Genomic DNA, 23,491 nt, shown 5'->3' with positions numbered 1-23,491 from the left:
ACATAAATAATTAATAGTGTCTAAATATCTAGGCTTTGTTCAGAACAAAAAAGCAAACATGCCCTGCCCGGGTTTTATAATCTAATATACACAACAAATAAAAACCGATAAAATGATTGAACAAAACAAAGAAGAAATTAAATCCATAGTGCCTTTCCCAAAAAGGCTAGCTTAAACAAGTTAGTGACAATCATTAAAAAATTGAGAGAGAGAGAGGGAGAGAGAGAGAGAGAGAGAGAGAGAGATGGAAAAATAATCAGTTAACCAAGTGTAATCTGGCAATGAATCCCATAAATAAGATCAAAGGCTTTAAGATGCTTTTAAGTAGCTTGCCAAACCCCTGCACCCCAAAAAATGTGTTGCAGACAAGTAGGGACCCTTCAGAACAGCATGGAAGTTAACTCAGGGATTAAAACATTGGATTTCAACCACTGTACCTAGAACTGGAACATGAAAGTGTGTCTAGAAAGACAAGGAAGAAAAGCAGAACCCTGAGAGAGAAATAGACTGTGCTTTAAATAAGGCAATATCAAAAGCTGAATACAAATTAAAAGTAAGAACAGAATGCTAGTGCTGCTATTTGGACGAGAAGAAAATTAAGGAAAGCAGAGTAGTTTCTATTGCATGATAGATCAGGAAACAAAAGTTAATATAACAAAGGGGGGGGGGTGAATAGAGCCAGGTAAAAATAGAGCCAGTATTAGAAAAAATACTGGAAAAGGTGATACAAATTTAAATTCAGATGAAAAAAGGCCAGTAGCTGAAGAAAGACCAATGTTTTAATAATATGCCATGTTTATTTTTGGGTAGGCTTATGAAGTTCTTTGAATTAGGACTCAGAAAGGAACTTTGAACATTCACAAAACCTTCCTCAAGGGAGAAACAAGCTTTTTAAGCTCCGAAATGCAATCCCAACTTAAATTAAGTTTTATCTAAAAAGTGTCAACAGGATTTTCAGCCTATGTAAAAATGGCTTGCATTTTTAATAACCTTTTTATTTTGCCCTTTCCCCAAGTGTCTCAGGTTGGCAAGCACGGGTTCTACTGTTTTGTCCTCTCAAATTTATGCAGTTTTAATCCTTTAAGATACATTAGACTAAGAGATCAGGTCAGACCCAAAATTCCTGCATTGCAGGGGGGTTGGACTAAATGACCCTCTGGGTCCCTTCCAACTCTACAATTCTATGAGTCTCATCACTACAGTAGAATTTGAACCCAGTTCTCTCCACTCTGCATCCTGAACAAATGCAGGAGCCACATCAACAGGGTATACCAGGCTTATCACAACCACAGAGAGGTGGGAGGACAAATTGTTTTGGAATGGACTTACTTCTCTCCCCCCCCCAAAAAAGGAGAAATATTTCCTATTGCCTTCTTTTATAGACAAGGTTTAAGAGCAGCAGAATGCCAAGTGGTTCTAGAACTTAAGTATTTTGGAAGATGGTGTTATTGTTCCATGCGGGGGGGGGGGGCGGGGGGATAGACTGCAGATGGTAATTCCACAGTTTTTTGGCTAGTGGGAGAATCAGGATTGTGCTTCCTGATCTCATTTCCTCACTGCACCTCATACAGTTGGAGGTGATGTCCGCACATGGGGGCTGTTCTATGATTGCGCAATCAGAGCTATGACAGGTTATATGTGCATGCCCCTCCCTAGTGCAAATGCCACCTCCAGTATGTAGACACTGTGCCAGCAGGCACAATTCTGGACACATACAGTGCACATAAGGCTGCGGAGTAAGTAAAAGCCATGTGAGAAAATAGTCACAGTTAGAGGCTATGCAGCCTAAGTATACCTAAGCCCATTAACTCCTCAAGCTGGCATTGTCAGATGCTTGAAGGCTGGGTCTAATTGAACTTTAATATAGAATGCTCTGATGCTGTTAAATGTGCCATATCGTTTCGATGCATTCATAATAGAAGGCTGCATACTTAATAACAGACTAAGCAGCTTTCCATCCTAGTTTCAGTGATGTGCCTGTAAATAATCTGCAACCTTTTGTTTTTGATCTTGGACCTCTTGTCAGCTCTCTCATCTCAAATAGTTAATCATTTATTAGCTTTGAACATTCAGGGCTCCATTGGTCTACTAAAAGTAGCCAACAGAACTTCCTGGTTTTCTTGAGGCTTTTGAAGGGTGGGAAGATATGTGCCCATAATTTGTCCAGTGACAACAAAAGACTTTCTCCCCACCCCTACCCTCATCACCCTTGCAATGTTAGCAACTGGAGATGCAGTTGCTTTGATTAATCACAAGGCAGAAGGGTGGATATTATTTCCTGGCTGAAATAAAAATAAAAATCCTTGTCAGGACAAGCAACAGTTCTTCCTGTTAATTTGTACTGCATTCTTTTTTCCAGGGTAGTAAATTATGCTCAAAGAGGAATGATACATCTGAAGTTCCACATTTGCTTTTAATTGCTGATTCAGTGCAAAATGAGCTACACTGTACTATGCAATCTAAAATCCTTCTAATTGGATATTGGCATACTTACTGTGCTCCTGACATGGGGGGAAAAAAATACTTGGGTTACACTCCTTAAGAAATATTGTTGATCAATAGCATAGATCGTGATTGATATACCTGATGGGTGACTGATGTAGTGGTGTTACCATACATTTGGGAGAGAGGGTAGCATACTACTTTAAATAGTTATGTATGGGATTTCTAATACCCAAGTAGTCTTTTTGAGTAACTAGAAAATGTCCACTTTAATGTAAAATGCATTTGGAATCTCTAAATCATGAAAGTCTCATGGATATTTCAGGCAGCATATTGCCCTGGGTGTCATTTCACAGTAATGCATTGGTTTATTTCTGTATTGGATTGTCTCTTTAGGTGCACAAGAGATGGCTTAGATTCCTCCCATTCTGAGGTTCAGTCAGTTCGGCAGCGGCGGCAGCAGCAATGCTTCTTCCTCAGGGTCCTCCGAGCCGCTCTCCCACTTCAGCTCCTCTTGCTGTTCTTAATTGGTCTTGCCTGCCTGGTGCCAATGACAGAGGAAGACTATAGCTGCGCTCTCTCCAATAACTTTGCACGCTCCTTTCACCCCATGCTAAGATATACTAATGGCCCACCACCTTTATGAAGCAGTTGGAAAGACGACAGAGAAGCTTGTATCAAATGTAGGTACATCCACTGCAGAGTAGTTCTCCTGTGACCTCCTTGGACACATAAATAAGTCAACTTGGCACTAAGTTAAATATGTATCAGTACCAAAATGAGTCATGCACTATGTGAGTAGCATTGTTAAAAACTCACATCTCTGGCACTGAAAAAGCTATGAAATAAGTGATAAAATGGTTTTCCTTTTTTGCCAATATTCTGGACTTCTCAGTCACTTTTATAATTTGGGCCAGTGCCCTGTACTATGCATAGACAAGGACTTCAGTCTGAAAGAAGATATTTCCCATGTGCAGCTCATAAAGATCTATTACTCAAACTTTCATTATCTGCATTATTGGTATTTTACAAGTATACACACACTCATAGAATCATTAAAAACCAAACTGTGCTAAAGAGATTCTAGAGACTATTGTAACATAAATTTTAAGGATATCGCAAGGCCATGTATTATTTCCCCATTTTTTGTGGGGTTTTGGGTGGAGCATGATGTTCTAACCTTCGCTTTGGATGCACAAGCTGTAAATCAGAACAGCACTTTTTATAGTTAAAAAAAAGTAATGGATGTAATGAATAAATCATGGAAGGCTTTATGAACAAATCATGAATGTTAAGTATTAAAAAAGAAACATATTTATGTATGTACAGTTTGCTAAAACTAGTTTTGTTGTATTGATTTCTTGTTATAGAAAACCATGAAATTTTTGTCTGTGCTTTTTAAAAATTATTTTGGAGCAATATATAAGCAAAATGTCAAGGCCAAATTTCTCAGTCTCTTTCTCTCACTCTCACTTTATTACACACACACACACACACACACACACACACACACACACACACACACACCAAATACATTATTAATGCCGTGGGAATCTATTTAGAAATATGCAGGGCAAGTACAGTTATGAATAGTTTTCCGGATATTCTGGTCTATAGGAAAAGTGTTCAATTAAAAGAATGGTGTAATTCATAAGGGCTATCTACATCAGTCCTGAGTGCTCACTGGAAGGACAGATCGTGAAGCTGAGGCTCCAATACTTTGGCCACCTCATGAGAAGAGAAGAATCCTTGGAAAAGACCTTGATGTTGGGAAAGATGGAGGGCACTAGGAGAAGGGGACGACAGAGGATGAGATGGTTGGACAGTGTTCTCGAAGCTACAAACATGAGTCTGACCAAACTGCGGGAGGCGGTGGAAGACAGGAGTGCCTGGCGTGCTATGGTCCATGGGGTCACGAAGAGTCGGACACGACTAAACAACAACAACATCTACATGAGGAAATACTTTCACAACTGTGTGATGCTCAATATATATCTATATAATTAAAGCCTGGTGTGCTCTGGTCCATGGGGTCACGAAGAGTCAGACACGACTAAACGACTAAACAACAACAACAATAATTAAAGCATCTAAAATGGACTATTAAATTGCAGAGCCAATTTGTGGCCTGAATTTCCTGGCAAGAACTACATGCCTCTCCTCCCAGTGGGGGTTAACTCTGGGAGCAGGGGAATTGGGCACCGGTTTCTGTGTGGCTGGGGGGGGGGTAATTTCCTTCCTCAATGGTTGGTTGTGTCGGTTTCTAATGGACCGCCTGTGGTTCCAGCCAAACACAGGTTGTCAGGGGATGGGGGTGGTGTGTTGTTGAGGCTTCAGGGTAGACTCAACTTTCTTGGAGAGTTCCACAGTCAGGGTGCTATCATTGAGACAGCCCTGCCTCAGAACACCATATTGACAGGATACAGAGCAGGGTCCCCCCTGCTGACCTCAGAGCATATCAATAAGTACCGAAGGATGTGCTCCTTTAAGTAAGTCATTTAAGGCTTTGTACATCAGTACCAGGGGTGTGGGTGGCGCTGTGGGTTAAACCACAGAGCCTAAGGCTTACCAATCAGAAGGTCAGCAGTTCAAATCCCCGCGATGGGGTGAGCTGCTGTTGTTTGATCCCAGCTCCTGCCAACCTAGCAGTTTGAAAGCATGTCAGAGTGCAAGTAGATAAATAGGTACCGCTCCAGGTGTTTCCGTGCGCTGCTCTGGTTCGCCAGAAGCGGCTTAGTCATGCTGGCCACATGACCCGGAAGCTGTACACCGGCTCCCTCGGCCAATAAAGCAAGATGAGTGCCGCAACCCCAGAGTCGTCCGCGACTGGACCTAACGGTCAGGGGTCCCTTTACCTTTACCTTTTACATCAGTACCAATGTCTTGAATTGGACATAGTAGCTCATTGGCAGACTGTCATCAAGGTTTGCCCCACATAGACTGCATTGCAGCAATTCAGGCTATTAGAGCAAGGATTACAGTCATACTGAATGACGTAGATAGAGCTAGGCATAGGCACTCCTTTTCACTGAGGCCCCCTGAGTCTCTTGTGGCAACTTTGCATCTAGGAGAACCCCCAAGCTACGTACCTGTTCCTACAAGGCTGTTTTAATGCCTTTCCCAGACCTGAAGTCAGACATGGATAGATGCAGATAAAACATTCCACCCAATTAACATTTGCAGTTCCTTAGCCATTACTTTTTCAACTTGCCCAATAAAGGGACATTAGCAACATGGTAATGGTTGCTAATACCTCAGTTTACAGGGTTGGTCTCTTCAGGAGGAGGTTGCACCATCACTGCTTTCAAGATTGATCTATGCTGAAGACAGGCTTGACAGTCATTCCCTAGGACAGGCTGTGAATTGTTGTGCTCAACAAAGCTAGAAAACTCCAACATATTTCTTTGCTCCTCACCAAGCAATTATCAGTGCTGTGTGGGAAGCCATGAAGGAATAAAACTGATCTATCCCTCAGAGCGTGATTAGAGCTGAACTTTTTACAGCCAGACAATAATAAGACTTCATACTAGAAGGAAGTCTGCAGTGCACTTGGTAAAGTTTAAGGCAAACTCTATTTCAGCTTCTGCTCAGTTTCCCCTATTGCTTCTTTCACACTCATGGCAATAGTATTACATTCATCTTCTGCTGTTCCTGGCCCTCTCCAGTCGGCCACAACTTGCATACACTTGTACACGTCTATTGGCATTAATCAGCCAAAACTGGAATTCAGATTATCTAAGGAGAACTTAATCTTTCATGGGAAGTTGTGGTGGGAGGTGAAGGGAAATAGATAGATGAATATGCAGTTGTATATTTATTCAGATACTGCTTTCTAGTAGAGCATATATATATACTTTTACACTAATTTATAGCTCTGCAGAGCATAATCATTCTCTTCTCCTTTCAACAAAAGGGAAATAGTATGCACAGTTGATTAAACTATTGACAAAACACGTCTGTTTTCATGACACACAGTTCACGTACAACATTTTTGTTCTTTGTAGACTTTTGGGGAACGTTAAAAGATGGGCACCAGTTCCTCCCTACACATACACTAAAAGAGTGTATGAAGAAGAGTCATAGGGCTCTGTGGCTTAGCCACCCCTTTACCCATAATGTCAAGAAGCAGTGTGCACTTACCAATGTATTTGTGTATAGCACTCCTCCACTCAAGGGGGGAATTTGACCCAATCAGTGCCTGTCCTCCTATGGAAGAGCCCTAAAGAAACATAGAGGTATGGGGAAAGTATAAGATCAGGAAAGTACATAAACAACACAGTAACAAAGCAACATGAAGCCTTGTGGGGGCCCAAATATGACTAGGGGTGGGGTGTGCATCCACTAGGCAGAGGGTGAAATACCTGTTTTCACATCTCTGCCTAATGATACTCTGTAGTGGTGTAGTCTTCCTGATCAATATAAGGGCAGGCAGTCTTTCAGGTATCCTGGTCCCATGTTTTTCTGAGCTTTATGTGTTAACCACAAGCCCTTTAACATGACAACTAATTGGCAGCATGGGACATGCCCAGGATCAAGGCAGCAGGAGAGGACAGAGTAGAGATCTGTGGTTCTAGCAGCAAGGAGATTATAACAAGTAATTTAATGAAGATTTTGCAATCTCCAACCATAAATCTTGAGGGTGGGCCAGCAACACTTCCTTGCGTGTATGCTAGCTCCCTTGCATAGCAGAGTGATGGTCACAGTTGCATTTTCATAATCTAGTATGCATCTCTCATATATTGTAAGGGTAACTTCTTCTGAGGCAGTCTGCTGTAAGGGTATAAACTCCTCACATTTTAGGTGCTGGATTATCCTAGCAATGCATGAGAGGCGTGTGGCCTGGCAAACACAGGTGTGACAAAAGGGTTGGAGCCAGGGAGCATGACCCCAGTCTCCCCCCTTCCTGCAATTATAACCTTGTGGGAGAGAATGCCAGAATAGGCTTGTTAACATATCTGTATCTATCAATCTATCAAGATACAAAGGTATTTGGGGGGGGGGAGAGGCTAAAAGAAAAACCAGCACCATATAAATTCATATTTCTCTCCTAAAATGTTTTACTAGTAGTGTAAACATAAACAACTGTTCTACTAAAATGTGCAGCCTGTGATTTTACACACACACTGAGCATACAGGTAATTTCCAAAACTAGGTAAACCAGGGAAATGGTAACCTCACAGCTGTGGTAGCAATAACCCAATGAGGGGGGAGGGGGGAGGCAGCTGTGGTTATAGCAAAGTCACAAACAGAAAAATGCTGAAAGGATAGGCTGGTTTCTGTTTAGTTTATCCCAAAATATCCCTTCAAGTTTTCAACTTCCTTAAGTCCCTCACCACCAAATTCTGCCCTCTCACCAAGCAAAACGTGTGCTGCTCAAGCCTTGGCTTCCTGCTTGTATGTGATCACTTCCTGTCTCAGTATTGTTTTGAGGTGGTGGAGTGGAGCTACAGCTGGAAGGCAAGCCCAATGGCTCCCCTTCATTGCCACCTGCCATGGTTTTCTTCCTTGCAATATTCACCATGGAGTTCAGGAGCCCAGCAAAGCACAGAAGATGCTAGAGGGTGAGCACAAAGAAACAGCCTGCAAGCAAACAAAGGTGGAATAAACTGGGCAGTGATTTTTGAAGAAGCGCTTCTCCCTGAGGTATGTAATTTCTGCTTTTCAGTTGTTTAGAGCACTGTGGGTCAGGGCGAAGTGTCGTTTTCCTGCTTGAAATGAGCAGATACTTATTTGAAAATGTGGTTGACTAACATAATTTGATATTATACTAAGGATTCTTAGGCCTCACTCATAATGGTGACTAATACTTCCAATTAATTCAACAAACTGATATTTAGCTCACAATTTCCTCAAGTAATCCTGGTGACCAGAATGATTATGAAAAAGGGAGCATGGTATGTTTCTGTTTGTATGTTGCCAAATGTGTTCTTTAAAAGGTGAGGGAATTTCCTCACAGCCCAGGAAGCTGAAATTTGAAGCACCTGTAGCCCAAGATACCTTAGGATTACTTTTAAAAAAAGCCTGAACACAAAAATGTACCTATATACCTGCCTCAAAAAAGGGCACATGAAGTAAAACTTCAACAGGAGTCAGCTAATAGTTAGAAAACTGTACATGCACCCCCCCCCCTCAATTACTTGAAGTCTGAGGGGGAAGTCATTCTTAACCAAATACAGTAGTAAACATTTACATGGCAGAAAAGTCACAGGTGGGTTGTAATGTTGGCTTGTGGTAGTTCCATTGCCCCGTCACACACCTGCATGCCAGCAGCTAGAAATGTGCTATCTATGCTTGCAGAGCGCAGGCTGAAATTGCAACGTGCATGAGGATATGGAACAAGTCCTGGCTGAGGTCAGCCAGTCAGGCAATTGACAAAAACACCATTTTGCCATTGTCTCCTGCTTGACATTTGGGGATAAACCTGGGAAATACATTGGAGCTCTGAGTCCTAAACTTCAGTTTTGGGGGCAGGGCCAGTAACAGAGGAAAGGAGAAGAGGAAATTGGCGGATGAAGTAGGTATGTATTGGGGCAGGAGGGGTGTGTGTGTGTGGGAGGGGGTTATCCGTTGTTAATTTTTTGCAAGGCTGGTGGATATAAGCTTAATAGTTGCAGAGTCTACAGGAGCACAGGGCAGAGAATTAGAAAATGCTAATTCATCCCAGCCCTCCAATTGTACTAAGTAAATATATCTTTATAGTATCCACTTAATTTCCAGCCTTGTTGTGATTGTCTGTTTTGCTTAAAATTTAATTTTATTAAATTTCCTGAGAGTTGCATCCAAAATGTCAACATTTTAGTAGCATTTAATGCTGCAATAGATAATGCTTGCCTTGTGTTGAATTTAAATAAGGGAAAAGGAGATAAAACGATGAGAGAGCCCACAGTTTAGTGGTTGAGCATATGCTTTGCATGGAAAATAGTTCAGATTTACTGTTGGCTATCTCCATTTAAAAAGGGTCAGCACAGCAAAACTATGAAAAAAACAGATCTTGAGAAGCTCATGCTAGTCAGTGTTAGCTACTTCTAGGCAGAACCAGCTCAGTGTTAAAGCTCCTGCTTTCTATGCAGGACACATGTTCAATCCTTGGCATTTCCAGATAAGAGCAAAAATGAAGGTTCAAAGCTTTATTCTTTAAAATCAGTATTACACAGACTTTTCCTTCTGAAAAGTCCTAGAAACAGGTCACTGGAGAGTGTAGTGAATGAATAACTTTCCTTAGCACACTAACCCTATTTCATGGGGTACAAAGGATGGGGTAAAGGTAAAGGGTAAAGGTACCCCTGACCATTGGGTCCAGTTGTGGACGACTCTGGGGTTCCAGCACTCATCTCACGTTACTGGCCGAGGGAGCTGGTGTACAGCTTCCGGGTCATGTGGCCAGCATGACTAAGCCGCTTCTGGCGAACCAGAGCAGTGCACGGAAACGCTGTTTACCTTCCCGCCAGAGCGGTACCTGTTTATCTACTTGCACTTTGTGCTTTCAAACTGCTAGGTTGGCAGGAGGGGTATGGGGTACACACACACAAACACACACATACTCCCCTACCAAAGACTGGGACTGTGACAAGTCAAAATTGGGGGGGGGGGAGAGAGATGAATGCTGCAGACACATGTCCTTGGATTTCTGTTGTTTAAGTCTTCCTTGAATTGCAATCCATTTTCATGAATTGTAATCCTTTTCCCAATTGGTCTCCTTAATCTTCTCAGTTGCTCTGCAATTGGTTTCTCTGCCTTGGCTTCTACATCCAGATTGCCTTTTCCCAATTGGCACTGGGGCAGAACTGCCTTTATATACCGGTGACGCATAGTCCTATCCTATAAGATCTAGAATGCAATTGGTTGTGAATACAGCATAGCCAAATACCAAGTTTGTCTCACCATTGTCTTCTTCACATGCATGGGAATAGCCTCAAGTTTATGTAGGTCCAAAGTTTGTAGCATAGTAAAGATCAAAAGCCCATATTGGTGACACTGCTCATCTGCTAGGCCAAACCTATTTCTTACCTACTGCTGTAAACAAAATCCATTCACACACAAACAAACCCCTCTGGAATGTTGTTTCCGAGCAACTACTAAAGCTTATCTCTTGTTCTTGAGAAGTTGCTAAAACCTCAAGGCTGCTTCATGCAAAGGTTAAACTTCTAACTGGATCCCAAACACAGCTTCACCAATAATGAAAGAATAGAATACAGTAAAGAGATTTGATACATGTTTTATAAAGCATAATATGTGAATATCATAAGCTTAAATTTCTCTAATAAACATTAATATACTAGGTTTCCAAATATTCAAGCTGGACCTAATGCTTCGGGCTTGTTATGGCTGACAGTTTACTGAAATAATATCTGAAGATACAGGATACAGTTTAATTGCAACACCATAGCCTTATCTTCTGGGGAGGTTCTTACTATGCTGCAGAAAATTCATTGAGCAGACATCTACCACTGTCAGTGTACCCACTACAGTAGTAGTATAATTCAGCATGATTGTCTGAAAGTAAATAGTTACAGGTAGGTAGCCGTGTTGGTCTGAGTCGAAACAAAATAAAAAAATTCCTTCAGTAGCACCTTAAAGACCAACTAAGTTTTTATTTTTGTATGAGCTTTCGTGTGCATGCACACTTCATCAGATACACTGAAACAGAAGTCACCAGACCCTTATGTATATTCAGAGGGTGGGGGGTGGGGGTCTGATAGGAGTGGTAAACCTGTTGATGACTGTTAACGACTGTTAATGACTGCAATTGGTCTTGCGGGGAAAAGCAGGGGCTGAGGTGCTGAGAAAAGCTTGATCATGTATAATGAGATAAGAATCCTATGTCTCTGTTCATTCCAGGTGGCTCCATGGTTTTAAGCTTGCTAATGAGTTGCAATTCAGCAACTTCTGTTTCCAGTCTGTTTCTGAAATTTTTCTGTAATAAAACAGCAGCTTTGAACTCCTACCCACTCAAACCTCTCTTGTACCTACGATACATTGACAATTTTTTTATTATCTGGACACATGGTCAACAGACCCTGGAAACCTTCCACCAGACATTCAATGACTTTCACCCCACCATCAACCTCACAATGAACCAATCTATGCAAGAAATACATTTTTGGACACTACTATAAAAATACAGGATGGACGTATAGACACCACCTTATACCGAAAACCAACTGACCGACAAACATATCTACATGCTTCTAGCTACCATCCCAAACATACCAAACAATCCATCATATACAGCCAGGCCCTACGTTACAACTGCATCTGTTCCAACTCTACAGACAGAGAATCTCACCTAAGAGATCTACAGCAAACCTTTTTAGAACTAGAATATCCACCTGGCGAAGTTAAACAACTGATCAACAGTGCCAGACTGATACCTAGAGAGAACCTGCTGCAAGACAGACCCAAAAAAGAAAATAACAGAACACCACTAGTTATCACATACAGCTCCCAAGTTAAAACAGTACAACACATCATCAGAGATCTACAACCTCTCCTGGACAATGACAGCTCTCTTTCTCAAGCTCTGGGAGGAAGACCTTTCATTGCCTACAGACAGCCACCCAATCTTAAACAACTCCTCACCCACAATAATACAACCACCAGACTTAACACGGACACTGGTACCAGAGCCTGCAATAAACCCAGATGCCAACTTTGCTGCCACATACACCTGGACAACACCATTACTGACCCCAACAACATCCAACATACCATCTCAGGGCTATTTAATTGCTCATCTTCTAACATTGTATATGCCATCAAATGCCAACAGTGCCCTTCAGCTCTCTATATTGGACAAACAGGCCAAACCCTATGCCAAAGGATAAATGGACATAAATCTGACATCAGGAATCACAAGACAGAGAAACCAGTAGGAGAACACTTCAATCTCCCAGGACATTCTATACAAGATCTCAAAGCTGCTGTTTTATTACAGAAAAATTTCAGAAACAGACTGGAAAGAGAAGTTGCTGATTGCAACTCATTAGCAAGCTTAAAACCATGGAGCCACTTGGAATGAACAGAGACATGGGATTCTTATCTCATTATACATGATCAAGCTTTTCTTAGCACCTCAGCCCTTGCTCCCCCCCGCAAGACCAATTGCAGTCATTAACAGTCATTAACAGTCATCAACAGGTTTACCACTCCTATCAGCCCATCACCCATTCCCATCACCCCCACCCCCACCCTCTGAATATACATAAGGGTCTGGTGACTTCTGTTTCAGTATATCTGAAGAAGTGTGCAAGCACACAAAAGCTCATACCAAAATATAAACTTTGTTGGTCTTTAAGGTGCTACTGAAGGATTTTTTTTAAAGTAAATAGCTCACCCATCTGTAATGACACACATGCCCACATAATTTTTAATTCCTACAATAAAAGAGTAATAATCACCCAGGTGAAAATTTATGTCATCTTCAATATTTGAAATATATACATAAGAAAATACTCTGGATTGGGAAATTACTAATATGGAATATATGCTTTAAAAAAACCCACCAATGTAGACATAGTTTGAAATATTTTGCAAGAAGGACAAGTAGGAACTACTCAAATCCATCAAAAGCAACTCGGTTCAGACCATGGTTGTTGTCTCAACAGATTATTTCATTACTAAAAGTTGGAGCAATTAATTTAATTTACCTGGATGTTGGTAAACTGTTGACTCTGTCCTGAAAGAACTTGTTTTTTGAGCTATTAAAATAGTAGAATTATGATGCTCTTAAATGTCATGTCTGTCTTCTGCTTGTCATATGCACAATCTCAAGTGGCACTCAGAGCCTGTTTCTCTATGAAATTGGATACCATATGCTCATGCCAGAATCCTGTTCACTCTCCGAATTAACCAAACAAATCACGCCGTCATATACTAAGGAAGTCACAGGCAGTTATTGCTCAATCTCTGGTGGCAGAATGCCACTTCTTTCTCTGAGAAGTTGGATGCTGATCTCATGGGTTGCGTATCTAGTTGGTATGCCTGAATTTCATTTGATATTGACTCTGTGTCTTATAAAAATGATTTACTGAGCTTATGAAACTGAAAGGCAGTGAGAATATATAATGGGCACCATTCAGTGTTGTATGTCAGTACTACACAAGTGCCACAACATGTCATGCATGCTCACCACTGCTGTTGCAATGGCCCAAGTGTTATCCAGGATTGGGAACCAGAAGCTTCCCTAAACCCCGATCAAGAAAGAATTGTGCAGCACAAGTAAATCCCACTGGCTTTGATGGGGTTAAACAACAGAGCCTAGGGCTTGCCAATCAGGAGGTTGGAGGTTCGAATCCCTGTAACGGGGTGAGCTCCCATTGCTCGGTCCCAGCTCCTGCCAACCTAGCAGTTCGAAAGCACATCAAAGTGCAAGTAGATAAATAGGTACCGCTACAGCGGGAAGGTAAATGGCGTTTCCATGTGCTGCTCTGGTTCGCCAGAAGTGGCTTTGTCATGCTGGCCACATGACCTGGAAGCTAAGCCAGCTCCCTTGGCCAATAACGCGAGATGAGCGCCGCAACCCCAGAGTCGGTCACGACTGGACCTAATGGTCAGAGGTTCCTTTATCTTACTGCCAGCTAAGTGTGTATTAGGATTGCAGCTGAGTACTGTGCTGATCAGGCCAGATACTTAACTTACCTGGGCTGTGTCCACTCTAGGGCATTAATGTGTGTGCCTGTCATTGTTTCCAGGTGTGCATTTGTGTGCACCTTCATGTGCACATTAGTGCTTTCAGTTTAGTGCTTCTGAAATCTTTCCCAGTGTTTCCTGGCCACACTGGTGGGTGGTTCTTGGCAGGGTGTATTTGTTCTGTGGGTTCTTGCCCTTCCCCTCGATTCGTATTTCCCTACCCCTCCCTAAGCTCCAGAAACCTGAAATCCCCGGGGGTTATGCATGCGGGTATTTGCATGGGCATGCACACTTTTTTAACATTTTATTTTTTAAGTACAAGTTTCTCAACACCAACTTTTGAACAAAAAAGCAGTCAACAGCAATGATAAATGTGTGTGTTACTCCAAGCCAGGAAACATGAAGCCCATTATGGGTAATGTAGGTAGTTCCTTTATACTAAAATATATCACAAAACAACAAGTAAAAAGATAATTGACATTGTTTGAACACCTGATTGTGACACACAATTTCAATGCCAAAATTTATAAAGCACTAGCTGACCCGGCCACGCGTTGCTGTGGTTCTTTCCTGTGATCCCCCCCACCCTGTCACGATCCATGACGTATCCTGCCCCTCCTCCCTCCACCCCGGCTCATCCCTGTGTTTCCGTAGGATACCCTTCCCTCTGTTGTCCCTGGGGAGTGTTGGCCCCTCCCGCCTGTATCTCCATACCTTGGCCCCCACCCTTCAAAAAGGAATTGTTAGGTTCTGGGTTCTATTTCCCAGCATGCACTTTTGTCTGAACCCTCTGTTGTTCCTGGGGAGTGTTGGCCCCTACCCCCGGTATCTTCCTACATTGGCCCCCGTCATTGGAGAAGGAGTTGTCAGTTTCTGGGTTCTATTTCCCAGTATTTTACTTTTGTCTGAGCCCTCTGTTGTCCCCTCCCCCCTGTATCTCCATACATTGGCCCCTGCGAACAAATCGTGAACATTTCTATATATTTAGATTAAGGATAGGAGATGATGATGTGCCCTGGGACCCAGATAACTACTTAAAGAATCCCAACCTGGGGGGGGGGATCAAATAGCGAAGCCCCATAGCCCCGTAGCAACAGACAGGCCCAGACAGAAGGAGGGGGGTCATATGGGCCACTTGGGGCGGGCCTCCGAATCTAAAGGGGGCCTCGGTCAGCATATTCACAATCAGTAAAATGAGAAAAGTAACAAAAGGGTTAAAAAAGGGCCACATTATCTACCTGGCCCGGGCAAGGGGAAGGTAGGGGATTGTAAATGGGGTGTGGGGGGGTGGCCACTGCAAATATCTGAGGACTTAAACTGGGGAGAGAAAGTGAATGGTTTTAAAAAAAACAACACAGAGGCTTACAATCAGTTGTTTCTCCTAAAATAAGACATAGCAGGATATCTAAGCATTTGTGCAATATAAGCCATACCCCAAAAATAAGACATAGTTATAGGCGCAGTTCTGGAGGGCCCCAAGGAAGAGGCAAGGCTGGACGCGTAATAAAAAATAAGACATCCCCTGAAAATAAGCTACGTCAGCCCATGACCTATTTGGGCTCCTCCTCCCCCCACCTCCCACCCAGGGCTCCATTTGGGATAGTATTTAATGGGCTGTAGACCTGAGGCCTAGTATGTAAAATGGAGCCAAGGCCTCCTGTTTTACAGGATCTTGTGGCAGAGGCGGGGTTTGTGGGTGTGGTGTGGTGTGGCTATTCCCTGTGAATGGCCCCATGTGTCCCGATCCATGATCTATTCAGTTTGTTTCTCCCCCCCCCATGACCGGTGTGGTAGTGTTGCTAAATGGTAAAGTAAAAACCCCTTGGCATGCAGGGGCCTACATAAATCAAAGGCTGTGCTGTGGCCTGTGCCACCGCCCACCTCCCCAGGCAGGCCCCAACCTCCACTTGGCAATGTTGGTTTTTTGGTGGGGTTTTTTTGGGGGGGAGGGTTAGTGGTGCTAAATGGTAAAGTAAAAACCCCTTGCCATGCCCCCAAGTGTGTTGTTGTGGGTCCCCCCCCCGGGCCTGTCAGGGGCCTACATTAAACAAAGGCCTAATGGCCGCCTTGGGGGATTTCAAGTTGCTTGGTTGATGATGATGTCATTTGGTTTGTGGGTGTGGCTTAGATTTCACAGGAAGGGAGGGGGTGGAGGAGGGTACTACGCCACTTGAGGGCACTGTTTGACTTGGTGGAAAAGCAGGTCTGTACCTGGGCAGGTGTGCGATTTGAGGGATTTTTGCCCCCAACAATGCTCTAGGAGTGGCCTGGATCGTTGTGTCAAAATTTCAGGACGATCGGTCAAGCGGTTACGGAGAAAAGTGTCAAACGGAATTTCACGATTTTTACATTTTTATATATATAGATTAGAAAAATTAGACACAGATGTGCTAACAGGATTACAGAAATGCCGAGGGAAAGGATTTGGGTTATGGTGGTGAGCCCATAAAATGGAAAAGGATATGGAGCAAGGGACCTGTGCCAATTTCAGTGAGGATTCAGTAATGTACTCTGAAAAACATTTTTAGATGATGCCATATGATTCATAAATCCCAATCTCTCCTCAGAATGCTTTGTGATGCAAAAAACAGAAATGCATATATTTTCTCTTATGGTGGAAGTGTCATTCAGTGGCAGCTTAGGGGGAGATGGTAAATGTAATAAACTGGACCTTTGTTTACATATTTTCTTTTATGATTGAGGAATTCAGAAACACACACACACACACACACACACACACCCTCTGCCACTTGGGAGCATATTAGTCTTGAGCTACTTTTGATAATTAGAGTATGGTGGAACTGTCTTGTTGGAGCAAGTATGAAAAGAGCCTGTAGTCTTACATCGGTTCTTCTTCCCTGGTTCCATGGTAATCTTTGTGCCAGAGACAGCTCCTATGTGGTGGCAGCTATCCTGAGTTAAGTGCTAGTCTGGAAATTATTGTTCAGGAGGGTTAAAAATAATCTCAGAGAGTGTCTGCACATTGCAAAATGTGTGAACTAACCAGGGTTGTCCCTGGGATCATGGTAGGCCAGAGATACCAGCCAAAGGGCTCAATCTTCCATCTTTTAGCTCCACAATGTCTGGTATTTTCGACATTATCGTTCAACACTGGCAACAGATACTAATGCTATAAAACAAAATTAATTATACCTCTAAATGAGTATGCATTACACATGCCTGATTTTATTTCAGGGTGAGCTGAGTTAAAGCAGGGAAACTTAATTCATTAAGATAGATTTATTCTAATTTAGAAGCAAGTCTGATTGGACAAAGGGAGACTTGTCAGTAGGAATGTACAGGAGCAAGATATAAACATACAGAATTTTCCACCAGCAAATGCTGGTAATACACACTGATCAATGGAGACATAAATATTAACAAGAATAATCATAATTTTTATTATTATTAAAGATTTTCTTGATTTACAGAAATATATGCAATGTCTCTCATAACATTTTTACAAATTGGTTTCATTTGTTGAGACATTGGGAAGAAAGAGGGGGATAGAAGTAGATAGGAGGGAGATGGGGGGGTCAGGTGACAATGTTTCTATTTTACATAATATATGTTGGGGGGGGGGGTTGTCAGCGTCGCTTGTGCAGGTTCTCTGTTGTTCCCTTGCGTTCCTTTGGTGGTGAGAGAGGTTGGGGTTGTCCTAGGGTATGGTTGTTCATTTGTGGCTGGCTGTAGTGGTTTTTGTTTCGTGTGTGAGTTGGGTGGGTGGGTGTTTTGGATCAGGTTAGCCATATTGATTTGGATGCTGTTGGTGAATTTTTGTCATTGTCTTGTTGGGCTGTGTATGTGATAAAGGGGAGCCATACCGAGGTGAAGTCGTCGTCTTCTATTTGTCCCCGTGTCAGTTTCAGCTTATTGGTTAATTTTTCTAGTAGGGCTGTTTCCCATACTATTTGGTACCATTGGTCCATGCATACTCTTGACAGGTCTTTCCAGTGTCTGGTTATGGTGCTTCTGGTTGCGGAGAGTAAGTGAGTTATGAGTTCTTTGTAGTGTACTTGGGAATTATTGTCTTGGGAAATGTTTAGTAAGGCCAATTCTGGGGTCATTTCTAATGTTTGCTTGGTTATTTTACTTATTTCCCGTATGGTTGTTGTCCAGAATAGTTGGATGGATTTTGGGGCACTCCCACCACATGTGGAAATATGTGCCTGTTAAGGTGCACCCTCTCCAGAAGAATAGTCATAGTTGTAGTTAAAATTACTGTTTCATGCCACCTCAATCTCTGAATGGTGCAAGATTCCAGGGGTTCTAGTCTAAACAACTCATATATTCAGTCTGAGCTTATGATGGAGGTGTTCACAACATTAATGCCTGCAAGGGGGCCTTCCTTCCTTCCTGTATAGCCACAGCCTTGGATTCAAACAGAAATCAAACATCTCTCTCTCCCCCATATTGTTGCTTTGCTTCTAGCTCACAACCAACTCTCTGCTCTCAACTCTGCCTTTGTCCTTCTAACTACCCCACCCATTGGCTATCTCTCACAGAGCCCCATCCTGTGTTCTCCTTAATGGCCAATCAGGCAATCACCTCACCAGGAAACTAGCCTGGATATTCAAAGAATATTACCCCCCCCCCCCGGCAACTCATAAAATTACTAATGTAGAGTGCATAAGTGTAGGTTTTAGCATAAGAAATAGTACGCCCAAAAGTTGGATCTGAGTGCCACAGCACGCTCCCCACTTGTGGTTCCCAGCAACTTGTATTCGGAGTCATACGTCATACTGTCTCTTACAGTGGAAGTGAAACACAGTCATTGTGGCTAGTGGGTGTTGATAGCCTTATTTGTCTAATCCTCTTAAATCCATCCTAGCCTATGGTCACTATTTATTGTGGAAGCTATTTCCACAGTTAAAATGTGTGCTGTGTGAAGAAGTACTTACTTTTGTTTGGCCTGAATCCAGCTTCATTGGATGGACCACCCTTTTTCCTTTTTCGTGCTTCCTTTTTATGCTTAAGGGCTGTCCCTTTAACAGAACAAGAGAGAGAGAGGCTGGATCTACACACACCTTTAAAAGGTTATTAGAACGATATTAGAAATATCATTCAAAAATGTCAGTCCCATTTAGTTTCTCTTTCGTTATACAAAGTCTACCCTGTTTAAGATAGCTAGTACCTCTGCAATGCCCTCTGCTGTCACATTTTAATAATACGTTATTAGTGTCCTAAACTAAGCATAATATGACCCTTACACTTTGAAACGCTTTCTTAACCCTTTCCTAATGTTACAAACCATGAGTGTAGATCCACCCACAGTGGGAATGACCAGCTGCAAAAGCAACAGCAGCAGCAAAAACAACAACAACAACAACTTTCAGTAGTTTACTTATTTTTAAAAATTAGTTTTGATTAAAATTTTCTTGTGTAACAAATAAACAAAACAAACAAAAAGTACAAATAGTGTCTCCACTTCCAATTCAGAGGGTCTTTTTCATGGTTCGTTTGCATTCAGTATGTTGTCATGTACATTGTGTGTTTGAGGAGAAATGAAACTATCTAGCTCTTCTGAGATTTTCGTTAAATAGCAGGAAATGCCCCCAAATAAATTGCCATTTATATGCAACAATTAGAAGTAGGTTTCTTGTCCTCGCTCTCATCCTTTCAGCCCAAGGCAAATACAGTATGTAAAAATATGTTTAAAGAAAATAAAAGTTGTAGTTATTTTGTAGTCTGCTGTAAGCAGTGCCTTTTCCCTTAAAAATGTCTAGGTGTACTCTCATTTTCCTACTCATATTGAAATCCTGGCCCTCAATGAGGCCAAATGATCCACAAAATGTTTAGGAGTATGCATCCCCCTTCGTCCCTCCAGAAAAATAAATAAATAAATAACCACATGGTTAGAGGAAAAGCTCCATCATGACTTAAAAATAGCAGATAAAATCTGAATTATATGAAATGACTGTCCTTCAGAGTAGAAATGTTGAAGAGAATGATTAAGAGTGTTCTGTGTTGTTTTAATATGTTATTTTGTTTGAAGCAAAGAGATGTAAACACCACCATGTTTCGCTTATGAACACCAATGAGGAATGTGATAGATACCAGATGGGATGACTGATGAGTCATAACTCTACTTTGGGGTCAGAGAAGTGCAGCACAAAAGATGGGTGGGATTTAACATGGTAGGGAACTGCATTATTAAACTAATGCTGGTGTGTCCTAGGACTCATCTGAATGATGCTTACTTGTAGAACTGGATGCATGCATGAAGCCCAGCTGGTGTTGTATGCAAGAAGGCCGCAGCCTGTACTTAGCTTCCTGAAATGCAGGGGAGTGAGAGATAGGTAGGAGGGATCTACTGTATAGGACAGTGTCCTTTTACTGCTAGCCCACTCTGTGGGTTAACGTGCTAGCCTTTTCCAGTTGCCACTTGACATCCAGCTGGCTGCTTGCTTTGGGGCCAAACTGGTAGTGTTTGCAGTTGCCATGTAGACAGGCTCACATACAACAACAGCTTGTGAAGCATAAAATGCTGATCAATTCACATTTGGGTAGCACTCACAACAATGATTGATGGAAGAATTATTTTTCTGTTAGAAGTGGCCTAGAATATAGGAAACCAAACCCATTTCTTAACAATGTATTTGTTTTGAAAAGAAAAGAGCACGTACTCATCTTAAAGGCATTGGAGATTTACAGGTAGATAAAATACCTAGAGAGGAGATGGAAAGCATGTATTGTCATTTTGTTTGGTTAGTCAGTAAGAATGGCAGGAAAGAAGAATAAGCAACACGAAGCACTGAAATATGTTTCCATTCATAAGTAAAATAAAATAGACAATGAAGCAATGCCCATACATTTGCAACTTCAAGGGATCACTCAAACATTCTAATTTGCTTAAGATAATTTATATGTATCTCCTTCATGGATCACTTGTTGTGGCGAAGGGGCTTGAACAACTCAGAGAAGCTATGAGCTATGCCATGCAGGGCCACCCAAGATGGACAGGTCATAGCGGAGAGTTTTGATTAAACATGATCCACCTGGAGCAGGAACCGGCAAACCACTCCATTATCCTTGCCAAGAAAACTCCATGGACAAAGACAAGAGGCATATAAAAGTTATGACTCTGGAAGATGAGCCCCTCAGGTCGGAAGTTGTCCAACATGCTAGTGAGGAAGAGCGGAGGACAAGTACAAGTAGATTCAGAGCTGATGAAGTGGCTGGGCCAAAGCTGAAAGGTCGCTCAGTTGCAGATATGCCTAGAAGCGAAAGGAAAGTCCAATGCTGTAAAGAAAAATATTGCATAGGAACCTGGAATGTAAGAACGATGAACCTTGGTAAGCTGGATGTGGTCAAAAATGAGATGGCAAAAATAAATATCGACATCCTAGGCATCAGTGAACTAAAATGGATGGGAATGGGCGAATTCAGTTCGGCTGACCATCATATCTACTACTGTGGGCAAGAATCCCATAGAAGAAATGGAGTGGCCCTCATAGTCAATAAAAGAGTGGCGAAAGCTGTAATGGGATGCAATCTCAAAAATGATAGAATGATCTCAATACGGATCCAAGGCAGACCTTTTAACATCACAATAATCCAAGTTTATGCACCAACTACCGGTGCTGAAGAAAGTGAAATTGAACAATTCTACAAAGACTTACAACACCTTCTAGAAATGACACCAAAGAAGGATGTTCTTCTCATTATAGGGGATGAGTGCAGCCAAGTGACCTTTGCGCATTCTCTGTCTGCTGTCCAGGTGCAGACGGTTGGTCAGCAACTTCACAGATCCCTGTTCTCTCTTCTTATGATTCTTTAACTTTAAGCTGGACTTCAAGTGGACAGACCTCCAATTGGACAATTACTTCAAATAGAAGACTGCCCTTAGTAAAACGGGATACCACAGCAGCTTTCTGTGGTATTGAAGCAGAAACAGCTGGCTGGGTTGCATTGTGAAGCTGCATCACTGCTGCTTACTGGGACAATTCCATGGGGTGTGCTACAAAACCAGCCTCTTGGTAGTGGCACAACTTATTATTTATTTGGGGTAGTAGCCCACTAAGTTTCACCCAGTGATGAACAGGGCTACATTAAGCCCTTCGCATGAGCATCTAGTTGGCTATCATGAGAACAGGATGCTGGACTAGGTGCACAACTAGTCTGTCTGTTGCAGCAGGTTTGTTCTTATGTTCTTAATGGGTCTACTTTAAGTAAAACTTAGTTGAATGGTGCCCTAGTATTTATTTGGTTTTCTTTTTTGTACCCACCCTTCACCTTTAAGGTCCCAGTGCAGGTTTCCGCAATTTAAAAATGCAACATCAAAATCAATTTAAAACTAATTACAGTCAAGAAAGTAGGGTAGGTCCTGGAAATATAATTATTTGGTTGCTATTTCAAGGTGCTCATGTTAGCATTGAAAGTCACAAACAACTTAGGCCCCAGATATCTGAAAGACTGGCTTTGTCCCTATGGATCCTCTTAGAATAATAGAATTGTAGAGTTGGGAGAGACCCGAAGGGTCATCTAGTCCAACCCCCTGCAATGAAGGAATCTTAACTAAAGCATCCATGACAGATGGTCACCCAACCTCTGCTTACAAACCTCCAAGGAAGGAGAGTCCACAACCTCCTGAGGGAAACCATTCCACTGTCAAACAGCTCTTACGGTCAGAAAGTTTTTCCTGGTGTTTAGTCGGAATCTCTTTTCTTGTTGCTTGAGGCCAGTGGTTCGAGTCCTACCCTCCAGAGCAGGAGAAAACAAGTGTGGGTACTAAGATTGGTAGGGGACTCTCTTAGTAGTGCCTTGGTAGCATCTTGACCCTCGGAAGCTCAGAAGTGGTGGTGGCCGGTCAAAAGGCATTCTCTGTAGAAGTATTTAAGTTGGGAGGGTTCCCTCCCCACAGAGCTGCATCTGGCATCTTCATTATGCAGCTTCCAATGAATGTTGAAGATGTACCTCTTTAGGACCCACCTTATTTTTGTGATTGTAAATTGTTTAGAACTGTTTTCAATATTGTGCTTTAATGCAACCCTGGGGTGAAGGACAGGTAATCATAGTAATAAGAAGTACGTATAACTGTAACAACCACAATAATAACTCACAGGTGTCAGTTGCCAGGGTAACAGCTTCCACATCCTGGGAAGTGTGGGCCAGGGTGGTGGCAAAGCCAGGGTGGTGCCAGCCCACCAATATAACCAATCTGGCCCTCCCACCAAGATAGCCACACATCTCCATAATTGCCCCCACCCTGCAACAACGCTGCTTCCAGGAGGCAGGTTCTGCAGCCTTGTTGTGCTGGCCACACCTATGTAAAAGTCTGTATGGTGTATGGGGGGGGCAGTGTATCTGAGTGAATGTTGCCTTTGCTGTGAGTCCAACTCCCCAGGCGTTTTGCAGAGTGTTTAATGAGCTGCAGTAGTTGTGTGTGTGTAAATGAATTCTACATGAAACTGTGGTCAAC

At 42.4% G+C, this 23,491-nt stretch overlaps 1 protein-coding gene and 1 long non-coding RNA gene across 19 annotated transcripts in view; one reads left to right on the top strand and one right to left on the bottom strand.

The window, feature by feature from the left end:
* The window catches only part of SYNE1 (spectrin repeat containing nuclear envelope protein 1), a 296,175-nt gene extending 292,295 nt beyond the window's left edge, over positions 1-3,880 (top strand). For all 18 annotated transcript variants that reach the window (XM_088667313.1, XM_088667312.1, XM_088667311.1 and 15 more), the window contains one exon: positions 2,839-3,880. In XM_088667313.1, the coding sequence (XP_088523439.1) occupies positions 2,839-3,088 (250 nt within the window). In that variant the 3' untranslated portion in view covers positions 3,089-3,880. The remainder of the gene's footprint in view (positions 1-2,838) is intronic.
* The window catches only part of LOC148686276 (uncharacterized), a 36,240-nt gene extending 22,976 nt beyond the window's left edge, over positions 1-13,264 (bottom strand). Inside the window, exons 1-2 of the long non-coding RNA XR_015949332.1 lie at positions 13,089-13,264; positions 6,583-6,661 (exon numbers count right to left, since the gene is read on the bottom strand). This is a non-coding gene — a long non-coding RNA (uncharacterized LOC148686276). The remainder of the gene's footprint in view (positions 1-6,582; positions 6,662-13,088) is intronic.
* Positions 13,265-23,491: the final 10,227 nt, after the last annotated feature.

Source organism: Zootoca vivipara, chromosome 3 (genome assembly GCF_965207765.1).
Source record: "Zootoca vivipara chromosome 3, rZooViv2.hap1.1, whole genome shotgun sequence".
Taxonomy (NCBI): Eukaryota; Metazoa; Chordata; class Lepidosauria; order Squamata; family Lacertidae; genus Zootoca; species Zootoca vivipara.
Note: the sequence above shows the minus strand (reverse complement) of the source record. Positions and strands in the feature narration are given on the sequence as shown.